General features: G+C 44.4%; 1 protein-coding gene across 4 annotated transcripts in view; it reads right to left on the reverse strand.

Moving 5' to 3' along the window:
* Nucleotides 1–426: 426 nt before the first annotated feature.
* The window catches only part of AFF2 (ALF transcription elongation factor 2), a gene marked incomplete at both ends in the record, with an annotated part of 731,149 nt that continues 718,658 nt past the window's right edge, over nt 427–12,917 (reverse strand). For all 4 annotated transcript variants that reach the window (XM_079765477.1, XM_079765476.1, XM_079765475.1 and 1 more), the window contains 2 exons: nt 427–548; nt 7,972–8,162. In XM_079765477.1, coding sequence (XP_079621603.1) covers nt 427–548; nt 7,972–8,162 — 313 coding nt within the window. The remainder of the gene's footprint in view (nt 549–7,971; nt 8,163–12,917) is intronic.

Genomic DNA, 12,917 nt, shown 5'->3' on the forward strand with positions numbered 1-12,917 from the left:
TATTTTCTGGACATAAGAATATAGTTTGGAAAATGCCTATTGCTGAAAATTTGAATACTTGCTGGTTCTTTGTGTTTAAGTTCATATATATATGATTTCAATTCTCAGGAACCTGTTATTATAGCAAGTATTTTCCATTCTTTGTTTTGGGTTGTGTGGACTGTGTCATTTCATCCAGCACAAAAGGATCGTAGGATCTACTAAATGCATACACAATACTAAAAAAATGACTAAGTAATAAAACATACACTGTTCTCAAGTTGTAGTGTCCACTTACAATGATTTCTGTTTTTCACAGATATCAAGAAAAGCACAAAAACAAGCATAAAGAGAACTTTCCAAATGAGTGGAGTTCCACCAGTAACCATTGATACTCTGGTAGAGGTAGAGTGATGGATGGTAATGCTAGAGATGGGAGAGTACCCACTACAACAAATGGGCATCGATGCGTAGCCAACACAGTCCCTGGCGAACATAGCGGACAAGATTGGTCATGCTGCTGTGCTGGGTCAGAGGCCCCATCAATGTGTCCAGATCTCCAAAGAATTCTGAAAATCAGAGTAGATCTTGGTCAGAGCTTTAAACGAAATCATGAAAATATGCACCAGATTGCTTAAGCTGACTTCATGCAACAACACAACCATGTGGACATAAGAAAATTTATTCATTGTTCATTCATTCATCAAAAATTTATAGAGTATCTACTAGGGGACTAAAGCCCCATATGTATATGAAGTACTATTATTTTGAACTTTAGTTAGATCCAAAATCTCTGCAACATAATGTTTGTGTTATTGTGATTAATAAAACACAAATTCATTTAAATCTGCTAATTTGTAGTAATATTTTCTCAGACAGCAATTCTAAAAGTACATTACAATCCTGTGGAAGTTTGTGAGACACACACATACACACACACATGTCACGATATGTATATATTATATATGAATGTATTTGCCTATATACTGAGTGGCCAGATTATTATGATCTCTGAACGCATAATAATCTGGCCACTCAGTGTATATCCTATATAATAAAAGGCTAATATGCAAATTGTCCCCTCGACCAGGAGTTCGACCAGCAGGCAGGCAGGCAGGCTGGCCAACCGCCCATGTCTCCTCCCCCTGACCAGGCTGGCCGGACCGATTATTATGCATTCAGAGATCATAATAATCTGGCCACTCAATGTATATTTATATGATAAATATATAATTATACATTTAAAATATACACATAAATGACATATATAAAATATATTTAAATATATTTATATTATGAATTTAATTTACATTTTTATTTATTACTAGAGGTCCAGTGCATGAAATTCGTGCACTTGGGGGTGGGGGTCCCTCAGTCTGGCCTATACCATCTCGCAGTCTGGGAGCCCTGGGGGATTGTCCGACTGATGGCTTAGTGGGGCTAAGCCGTCAATCAGACATCCTTAACATTGCCACAGAGGTGGGAGAGGCTCCAACCACTGCCACTGTGCTCGCCAGCCGTGAGCCCGGCTTCCGGCTGAGCAGCGCTCCCCCTGTGGGAGCGCACTGACCACCAGGGGGCAGCTCCTGCATTGAGTGTCTGCCCCCTGGTGGTCAGTATGCATCATAGTGACCGGTTATTCCACCATTCGGTCATTTGCATATTAGCCTTTTATTATGTAGGATACGCTGTTGATGAGGCCCCCTAGAACCATAAGAAATGCAAAAAATTCACTGTTAACTCATTCTCGAATTGCCCCCACTTAAAATCAAATTGCGCCCCCTGTGTGGCATGTGCTGCACCTTGGGAACCAGTGGGCTTGACACTTTTCCTCTCTGAGCTTCATTTCTGAATACATATGCATATACCATGGGAATTGTAATCTCTTCTCTGCCTACCTCACTAGGTTGTCATGAGGAGGTTCTGAGCTAATAAACCTAGAAATGTTTCATCAAGTAAGTGATGACTAAAAAGGAAGGGATTGTTATTTTTAAGCCCATGGGTACCCTAGCAGGTAGCAGGTGCTGATTAAGGGAGGAGGGCATGATTGTTTCCGGGACTGTAGCTATGGAAGCTTTGCAGAGGGTTCTGCAGGCCTCAGAGGGGCGGGCTCTGGCCAGCAGCCCTATAGCGGTGGTCATCCCTGGAGGCACTGGCAGGGGCCAGGAAGTTAGGGGGGTACTAGGGAGGCATTGAGGCCGAAGGGGGAGTAACTGTCAAACGTTCCCGCTTGGCACCATTTTTTAAATTGTACATGGTTGTTTCGCACCAGTACCTGCTCAGGGTGTGGGGCTCCAATCTCCTGAAGTGGAGTGGGGGCCAGGACAGGGCAGAGCCAGACGGGCTAGGAGGGTGGGTTTAGCTGAGCCCCCAGCGAGGTTCAGCACGGTTCCTCTGTGGAGACTGTGCTGCTGCTGTAGGGAGGAAGGGTCTGACCCCGGGGGCAGGGGTGTGGGGGGGTGGGGCGCTCAGGCCTGCTTCCACTTGGGTCTGGAGTTATAGGGAGGTGAGGAATGCCTGGCCCCAGCGGAGGGGGCCCGGCAGTGGCAGGCCGTGGGCCCCAGGTCCCTTGGGAGTGCTGATGGGTGGTCGCTGGGGTGCTATTGTTGTGGGCACCCCTGGCGGGGGTGGTGGGGGAAGAGATTGGGAGTCGGAGGTGCGGGCTGCAGATACCCCCGAGGCTGCATCTTTTCCCTGTCTGGTCAGCCTCCCAGTCCCCCCGGGGGTGCGGGGGCTGGGGTAGGGTGTTCGTCCAACCCCCCAGGGGTCGTGGGCTGGGGTAGGGTGTCCCTGCAGGGGGATTGGAAGAGCTCCCTGTGGCTGCCCCCTCTTCCTTCTTTGCAGTATGGGCTCCTATCAGGCAGTCTCCTCAGACCCCCAAGGAACTTGACTCTGGCTGCCCGCCCCTGCTGTGGGTGCATCAATACACAAATTGGTCCTTACAGGGACACTGTGATGGAAAATTAGCATATTACCTCTTTATATGAATACATAAATTTATATTTAGAAAGGGATCCTTATACACAAAATGGTAGAGAGCCATGGTGTATATCACAGCAAGCTGTTTGTCATTCTATGTGGTATTAAATAGAATAATATTATCTTTTCCTTTTTGTCAAAATAAACTGAATTTACTGAATTTTTTTGGCATGATGTAGACATAGCCAGTGAACCTGGACAGCAGTTATAGCCATCAGCATCTGAGACCAAATAAACCTGTAGGAGGCATCTGATTTTGTAAGGTTTATTGCTACAGGGAAGGAAAATGACCTTCAAGTATGTGTTACATAACAACTCTCTCTACCCCCCCCCCCCCCCCAGGACACTGATAGTAAGAATTCCCAGCTGATTTTCTCCAGTTGACTGGGAGAAAGGAAAATACTGGTAGAGGTAGAGTGATGGATGGTAATGCTAAATAATGTAACCAGTGTATTAGAATTTCTGCTTTGGGGTGCAGGTGGGGGTAGGGGTTGTAGGAAAGACTATACTCTGTCTGGAAACTAGCTAGGTGTCCCCTTTCCATGTCTAAATTGATTTGTCTCACACTGCGTTGATTTTGGTTAGGAGAGGGCTCTCTGTATCCCCTTTGTTAGCTCCCCACAGAGAAAGCAGCTTCAGCCATGAGGAAATCACACCTGCGCTGGTTAGGGGTAAGGTATTTGGGGGGAGGCTAGAGACTATTTTAAAGTGGTAAGGATGCTCTCTTGCGTTCTTGAAAAACAATTTCCATGCATATGTTATATGTGCTTGATTTTCCAGCAGATAGTATTTCACTAAACAGTGCATTTATTCCTCGTGTTATGCGTAGCACATGGACTCCTTTTCTAGGTATCAACTTCATTGATTATGTGATATTTTTTAACCTGTACTATGCAATAAAAGTAATTTCTGCTGAAAAAGGAGTAAATTATTATTAGCATCTAAAATATTTTCTTATGTAATACAATATTAAAGGACATGTTAAAGGACCTAATCATTGTTGAATGAATGTGAGCTGCATGTGAACCAGGATTTTCCATGGGTATTCTTAACTAGATATCCAGGTCACCATTTTAATAACTGCTTCTAGTAAGCTGCTGGGGAGGTAGGGTACAGGGCTTCTAGACCAAAGGCCAGAGAATAGAATCAGCCCCATTGGTCCATTTTAGCATTAGAATCTTCTGCAATAAGTCATCTGCAGCTGCATGGGTGGGTAGGCACGGTGCAGAAATTGAGACCTTCCACTGAGACAGCCAAACTCACCCATTACACAATTAGGTAGAAAAAAGGTGAAAGTACACAGTTGTCTCTAGTGGGATGCAGAGTACCAGTCCAAAGAAAAGTGCCTCAGTTTCCCTATCTCTGTGTGGACAAGACAGATGTGGGAAGAATCCCCAGCTCTAAGCAGTTCATAAATGACAAGTGTGTGAAATTCAAGGCTACAAAGAAAAGATTCCAAATAGGTCTTCTCCCCAGCCCACTGAACAACAGTGTGGTGATTGTGGGGGAGAGGGGAGTGGAGGTGGAAGAGGGCTTAGAGGGGATAAATGTGATGGAAAAAATAAAATAAATTACCCTAACATATTTTAAAAATGGATGTAATTATGAAGGAAATCCATAAATATTGAACTGCCCTCCAATTACTTATACAAAATAAGACAGTGTTGGAGGCAGATACGCTAGCCGAGTTTTAAGATGCTTTGCCCCTTTGCTTGCAATTCTAGAATGCTTGGATAGGCCTGGTTGTCTGGACCAGTTGGCTTTGGGTTTTCACAAGCCTAGAATAGTAGACAAGTTAAGAATTACTCACTACTTAAGTAACTGAAGGCAGGAGCTCACGAAGGTCTCTGAGGACCCCATTATTAATATTTATCTCTAGATTGGCAGTCTAGCCTATCAGTTAAGTGTTCAGACTCTGGAAATGAACAGTAGATTCAATTCATGCTCCCAACATTAAGAACTGTGATATCATAGGTAAGTCTCTTAACCTCAGAGTCTGTTTCTTCATCTATGACATGGGGATAAAAAGACTCAACTAATTATAAAGCAAATAGTGCAGTTACTAGCATTTAGAAATTGCTACACAAACACATGTAACCAAAATTTGTAAATAGTACCAGAAGTCAATGTATATAGCTGAATTGAGGGTTAAAGTCGCAAATTTGAAATATACTTTGATAGCCACAGGATCTTTGAATTATATAGATACTAGAAGCCCGGTTTCATGAAATTCGTGCATGGCGGGGGGTTGTCCCTCAGCCCAGCCTGTACCCTCTCCAATCTGGGACTCCTGGAGGGATGTCCGACTGCCCGTTTAGGCCCGATCCTGGTGGGATCGGGCCTAAACGGGCAGTCGGACATCCCTCTCACAATCCAGGACTGCTGGCTCCCAACTGCTTGCCTGCCTGCCTTCCTGATTGCCCCTAACCACTTCTGCCTGCCAGCCTGATCACCCCCTAACCACTCCGCTGCCAGCCTGGTTGATGCTTAACTGCTCCCCTGCCAGCCTGTTTGCCCCCAACTTCCCTCCTCTGCTAGCCTGGTCACCCCTAACTGCCCTCTCCTGCAGGGTTGATCACCTCCAACTGCCCTCCCTTGCAAACCTAGTCCCTTTCAACTGCCCTCCCTTGCAGGCCTGGTCCCTCACAACTGCCCTCCCTTTGCAGGCCAGGTGCCTCCCAACTGCCCTCTCCTGCTGGCCATCTTGTAGTGGCCATCTTGTGGCCATATGGGGGCAAGATCTTTGACCACATGGGGGAAGATATATTGTGTGTTGCAGTGATGATCAATCTGTATATTACTATTTTATTAGATAGGATAGAGGCCTGGTGCACAGGTGGGGGCCAGCTGGTTTGCCCTGAAGGGTGTCACAGATAAGGGTGGGGGTTCCCTTGGGGTGTGGGGAGGCCTGAGCGAGGGGCCTGTGGTGGTTTGCAGGCCGGCCACGCCTCCTGGCAACCCAAGGGGAGGCCCTGGTATCTGGAATTTATTTTCCTTCTACAATTGAAACTTTGTAGCCTGGGGCGGAACCAAGCCTGCTGCTCCCTCCGGGGTGGCAGCCATTTCTGTGGCAGTTAATTCACCTTCTACAATTGAAACTTTGTAGCCTTAAGCGGGTGAGCCCGGCCAGGGTGTGCGGAAAGCTTTGCTTCCCCTGTTGCTGCCGGCAACCCTGGCCTGCTCTCTCAAGCTCCATTCTGCCGCCATTTGTTTGAATTTGTTTACCTTCTATAATTGAAACTTTGTAGCTTGAGTGGAGGCATAGGCCTGCAACGGCTATGGAAAGCTTGACTTGCTCTGTTACCTGGGAAACCTTTCTCTCTGTGGCTGTAGCCATATTGGATTGGGGTTAATTTGCATACTTGCCCTGATTGGCTGGTGGGTGTGGCTTATGTAGCGGAGTGATGGTTAATTTGCATATTACCATTTTATTAGAGAGGATATAATAATACAGAGTAAGGAAAGATAATTAATATTTATAGGATTTCTAACTTGCATCTGATATTTTATGCTAGTTGTTTCACAGATATTATTTCATTCAACCCATCTCTATCATCTTTCTGGGTATTTTCTTCATCATCATCATCATCATCATCATCATCATCTTATTATTATTTCCTTTATAGAAATGGAAGCTGGGAAGTAGCTTGCAGATTTAAATAACTTGCCCTAGTTCCCCCAGCCAGAGCATGACCCAGGCATGCATAAATGATCAGGCTTCAAAATCTGCAACCTTCCTACTCTACTAGAACTTTTTCTGCACATATTCAGCAATAGCAGTAAAGATGCAGCATGGAGGAGGGCTGGGAAGGCTGAACCCCATTTAATAATCAGACACTGGAGAGTACAGCCCCAGAGATTAGAGCAGCAGCTTTTCAGACAGAAGAAATGTAGACGAGAACCCTGGGGCCAGAGTAGAAAGGAAAGGAGAGCTACCTGGGCTTTGAGGAATCTGGGGCTTGGGAGAAAAATTGGGCTAGGAAGTCTAGTAAGTCCTTTGGAGTCAAACTCAAGAGAACTTCTATCTGAATCTAGGTGGCCTGCAACCTCAACCTGAATATAAGAAAACCCTATCACTCACTGCACTGCTGGAGACCTAGTAGCACCCAAGTACACTCCATGAAGCTTTCACTATATCATACACCATCAGCAGCCATTGGACCATGCAGGATGCTAATGCATGCCTCCCTATTCCTGACCAGACAGTTCTACTGCTCCAAATTGCTAGTCACCTCTTTTCAGTCTGATTCCAAAAAGCCCATATCTGTCCCCATCTTGACTGCTGTTGGGCTGTCTATGGTTCCTGAGCCAAAGTCAGCAAAGTCAAATGAATGGCCAGGGCAAAAGTGCTGTTTACTTTTACTTTCCACTTTCACTAACATAGTGAGGGTTCATTGTGAACCTATGTGACAGCTAGCGTCATAGATGGCAGCATGAGTCATCAAAGTTCACTTACTCACCCTCTGGTAAAGCAGGATATTCCTTGCATTTGTTTTGTAGAAAACCTCATGTGTTACCATGAACAGAACCTTTAGCTATAAGTGTGTTAAAAATACTAGCTGAGCCTTGGCCCTTGCTTATAAATTCAAGCTACATTATCATGTACTCACTTGAGCTACCAGTTATAATGAAGGTGGGAGGCCTTAGTTCAACATCACCTCCCTCTCTGTCGCCCAGAAAGATTAAAGTTGACAACAGAAGCCAACAGGATCATAATGAATTTGAAAATCATTCTCTTTTTTGCCCAATTCTCTGTGTTGATCCTTACCATTGAGTGAAAATCTGAAATAGTCATTTGCTAACACATCATAGTTCAGATTAGTTTAAGCTTTAAAAGATACTTAAATCCCAGTCTTTTACACTTTCTAAAAAAAAAAAAAATTGGGAACTCACTCTATCTAAGCCCTGAAAATCAGAGACAGAAAGATAAGGCCACCAGGAAAATTCAAGCCCTTCAAAGCACAGTTGATTTCACCATGGTTTGTGAACAATGGGTAGAGCAGATGAGCATACCTTTATTCTCTCTTGTCAGTTTGTCGGCCATGTCCCAGTGTTCATAGCCCCGTAACACATTGCTAGTGATGTTGACATGGCTGGCAGCCATATGGTGAATGCGCTGGGGGATGGTGACTGGGCCATTGTTACAATTCCCCATTACATCGATGGGAGAGACATTGTTGAGGCACATTGGAGATGGAGTGTTCCTGGGGAATGGGAAGAGACAGGTTTTGTTAGTCTAGTTGAGAAGAGTTACAATGGGGTCTAGACCTCCTTCATCACACAGGGACCTTCTCAGAACACCATTTTCCATAGTGAGGTTTAGCATGGTGAATGCTTATGAAGCCCAAGAACAGTGGAGCTTGTTCCCACATTCCACTGACTCTTGTCAAATGACATCCTATAGTTTTTGCCAACACAGTAAGTTTCTCCAGATGCTCCAACATAGAGAAAGCTTATTATCTCCCCATTCCTTCCTCATCTCACCAACCCACACAGGGCTATAGTGCCAGGCTATAGCATGAGCCCTTCTCCTTTTCTAATGTTAAATAGTGAAGTCACACTGCCTTGAACAACCATTGATGACTCCATGTGCATTGCTATATTAATTTTTAAACATAGAAAGAGCTGGTAAATATTTCTCTGGCATTAATTCTACCCACAAATGCTTTCTTACTTTGAATATATATAACTGGTGTTGTGATGTTTTAGAGAAAGAAAAAGCTCAGAGTTATGATGATTTCTCTACCTGCTGCCACAATGGCTATTGGCATTTAGAAAACAATATTGGTCTATTATCAAAGTGTATTGTGGAAACCACAATAACTGGTTGCTACAAATGCAGTCACTACAATGAGTAATTTTTAAAAGTCTGCCAAGGAGCAGTATTAGGGAAGCTGGAAAAAGTAAGATTCTGAAGATCTCTTTAGGATTCTTTAAGACTGCTACAAGGATGGCTGTTAATTGCTGCTTATTCACCTGAATGCTGGTTTATAAAGAGAAGTCTTTGGCATTCCTACTTTGGGCATTACAAATATTTGGAGATATTTTTTATTAATTATTTAATGTTATCAACATGGAGTTACCTGCTGGCTGTATATAGCATGTGGGGGGGGGGGGAGCTGACATTAGGTTGCCCTGCTGCAGACTTCCTTGGGGATAGTCCCAAAGGCATGAGTGCCTTCCTGTGCCCACGAGCAAGGTACATGTTCACTGCTGGGCTCCCTATACTCATTCATCCAAACTGTGAAAGACTGCCCAGTCAAATGCAGCACTTAATTTTGATTGAACATTTGAGTGGGTGAGTAAAACAAATGGGGGAAAGCTGTAATTGGGACTCCCTAATCTGCCTATTTGAAGGAACCTCCTCCTAATTCTTCCAAACACTGCCCTTCCCCCACACACCATCAAGGATCCCTGTCTCATTCTCTTTCCCCTTTACCAGCCACTGCTGTTGGCAACTCTAGATTTCCAGAGTGACTGTGTTACTCAGAGCTAACCCTGCTCATAGAACTGATGTGCACCCAAAGAGGCACATATATAAAGGATCTGGGGGGAATGGCAATCACAAGGTACCAAAATGCCAAAGTGCTGCTGACTCAATCTAGAAGCAATTCCTACTGTTATACTTGCCTCAAGACTCATGCAGGCTGTGCCTATAACCACGTGAGAGCTTTGGTCCATTTCTGCAAACAGATTATATCTTCTGGTATGTTCTAGTATGAGGGGGGAAAGTGGATCCTTACCTGTTCTGCTCTTGTCTGATGTAAGAGAGTGTGAAGGTTTCTCTGCTCTGTTTATAATTTCTGAGATGTTTTGATACTTCTTTTTGTTTGTTTGTTTGTTTTGATACTTTTTGATAGACAGATTTATTCTCAACAGAGGGGTGTGGTGGGGAGAGGTCCAAGCTAAGGGACCTAGTCACAGAAGGGTCAGCTAATAACATACACAAAAAAGCAGAGAATTCTGGATTTCTTTGTCATGGCAGGTTACAAATGCTATTGTCAAGCCTTTTCCCTGAGTATTGGTTATTAACTCTTAAATGTCAATTTAAGGCAAGAACGGAATATGTCCTCATTTGTAATTTCTAGAGAAAACTGCAAATCTGCCAGGTGTCACAAATGTTGAAAGGGAAAGTCCTTGGAAAGTACTGGAATCCCAGGAGACCTGAATCCTAGCCCCAGTTCTGTCATGAATTGCTGTATTCTCCTGAGTACATCTCTTTCCTTTGTGGGGCCTTTTGTCTACTGGAAGAAAAGGTTGGATTCAGTGACTTCCAATCATGTCCAGAAGTTACAAAGGAGAAACAAATCAACTCTGCTGACCTTGTACATCTTGAAAAGGCCTTTTTAGTTTATAAAAATGGAAGTGTTATTGAGGGGCATTCTTTGCCTTTCACTTCTTACTTCCTTTCTTTGAAGTAATGAGTAGTGGAGTCAAGCAGAGCTAGGGCATTGGTCTGCTTTCAATCATTACTGATCTCACATGAAGTTCCATAAGCTGACTTTCTCATGAGCATGTCTGTACATCGCATTGTAATAATGAAATGAAAAGTGATAATGTGCCTAAGAAATCGTGACTCTGGCTAAAAGATGTTGATACAGCACTCATCTTGGTATGACTCCAATTCCCAATTGGCTCTCCCCAATGCTTGGCATTCTTCATCCTATTTACTTTCTGTGGGTCTGTTTGCAGATCTTGTCCTTTTCTCCATACATCCATGGCATGTAAAAATGAACATGCCCAAACAAGCACATGTTTCCCACCACTTCCACCACTAGCACCCTGGTCCAATCCACCATCCTCTCTCAGCTACACTTACCCCCTTGCTGTTATTTGGACTCAGTAGGCATTTCCACACTTAAGAGGTGGTTGCTGTTCCTCTGCTTGAATGCATTTCCCTCAGGTATCTGCAGGGCTCACTCTCCCATTGTTCTACTCTAACATACTTATTAAAAACTAGAGGCCTGGTGCACGAAATTCATGCATGGGGGCGGGGGAGTGTCCCTCAGCCCAGATTGCACCCTCTCCAATCTGGGACCCCTCGAGGGATGTCCGACTGCCCGTTTAGGCCTGATCCCACTGGACATCCCTCTGACAATCCAGGACTGCTGGCTCCCAACTGCTCGCCTGCCCGCCTTCCTGATTTCCCCTAACCACTTCTGCCTGCCAACCTGATCACCCCCTAACCACTCCCATGCCAGCCTGATTGATATCTAACTGCTCCCCTGCCAGCCTGTTTGCCCCCAACTTCCCTCCTCTGCCGGCCTGGTCACCCCTAACTGCCCTCCTCTGCAGGGTTGATCACCTCCAACTGCCCTCCCTTGCAAGCTTGGTCCCTCCCAACTGCCCTCTCCTGCTGGCCATCTTGTGTCCACATGGGGGCAGGATCTTTGACCACATAGGGGCAGCTATCTTGATCTTGTGTGTTGGAGTGATGGTCAATCTTCATATTACTCTTTTATTAGATAGGATAGAGGCCTGGTGCACGGGTGGGGACCAGCTGGTTTGCCCTGAAGGGTGTCCTGGATCAGGGTGGGGTTCCCTTGGGGCGTGGAGAGGCCTGGGCGAGGGGCCTGTGGTGGTTTGCAGGCCAACCACGCCCCTGGCGACCCAAGCAGAGGCCCTGGTATCTGGAATTTATTTACCTTCTACAATTGAAACTTTGTAGCCTGGAGCGGAGCCAAGCCTCCTGCTCGATCCATGGCTGCTGCCATTTCTGTTTGGATTTGTTTACCTTCTATAATTGTAACTTTGTATCCTTGAGTGGAGGCCTGGGCCCGCCAGAGTGTGTGGAAAGCTTGGCTTCCTCTGTTTCCAGGGAAACCCAAGCCTCCCTTCTGGTAGCCATCTTGGTTGGGGTTAATTTGGATACTTGCCCTGATTGGCTGGTGGGCATTGCTTGGCTGGTGGGCATGGCTTATGTAGCGGAGTGATGATTAATTTGCATATTACTCTTTTATTAGGGAGGATTGTCCTACTGTTCCCTGCCCCATCCCCAGAAACCCTTTCTATCCCCTTCCTTATTTCTATTTTCTCTCTGAAATTAATAACCATCTAGCATACTGCATATTTTTTACTGTCTTTCCTCCAACAGGCTGTAACTTTGACAAAGGCAGGAATTTTTGTCTATTTCTGATTATCCTGTGCTATGTTTAAAAATGTCTGGTGCACATACTATGTACTTAATTAATACCAGTTAAGTAAATGAACAAATTACCTTCCAGCTATCCCTCTATTCCTTATTTAATATACACTACATATAAGGTGCCCTGAGGAGGGCAGAAGAATACATATAGCACAAGGATAAAGAATACTTAAAGGGTCTAGCAGGTGTTTCATGTGTAGTCAGCACACAATGTTTGGTGAATAAAAGAATAAATGGCCCCTAATAATCTAATAGGAGAGCAGAATCCATTACGTTCTAGCAACCTATGGTAACAAATCAAGAGCTGTAGGAGTTCTAAAAGCAAAATTGCTTATTATTTCCAACTAAAAAGGGTAACGATGACAACAAATATGGAAGCAGCCACCATTTTATAAAGTTACTAAGTAGCAAGCATGGTGCTCTAGGCTTTACTAATAGTATCTCTAAGCTTCAAGATAACTCTATAGGTGAGTTACTGCCACCACTGTTTAACAGATGATAAAATGGCATAGAGAAGTGCATTTTCTTTCTGAGGACCACACAGAAAATCAGTCAAAGGGCCAAAATTTAAAAGCGTGTCTGTTTTGAATGATGGTTGCCAAGGGGGAAGACATTTGGGGGACTGGGTGAAAAAAAATGAAGGGATTAAGAAATACATATCAGAATTTACAAAATAGTCACCAGGAAATAAAGTACAACATAGGAAATATAGTCAATGATATTGTAATAACTATATATGTTGCCAGGAGGTTACTGGAAATATTGGGGTAATAGTTTGTAAAGTACGTGATTGTCTAACCACAATGCTGGACAC

This window comes from Cnephaeus nilssonii (assembly GCF_951640355.1).
Source record: "Cnephaeus nilssonii genome assembly, chromosome: X".
Taxonomy (NCBI): Eukaryota; Metazoa; Chordata; class Mammalia; order Chiroptera; family Vespertilionidae; genus Cnephaeus; species Cnephaeus nilssonii.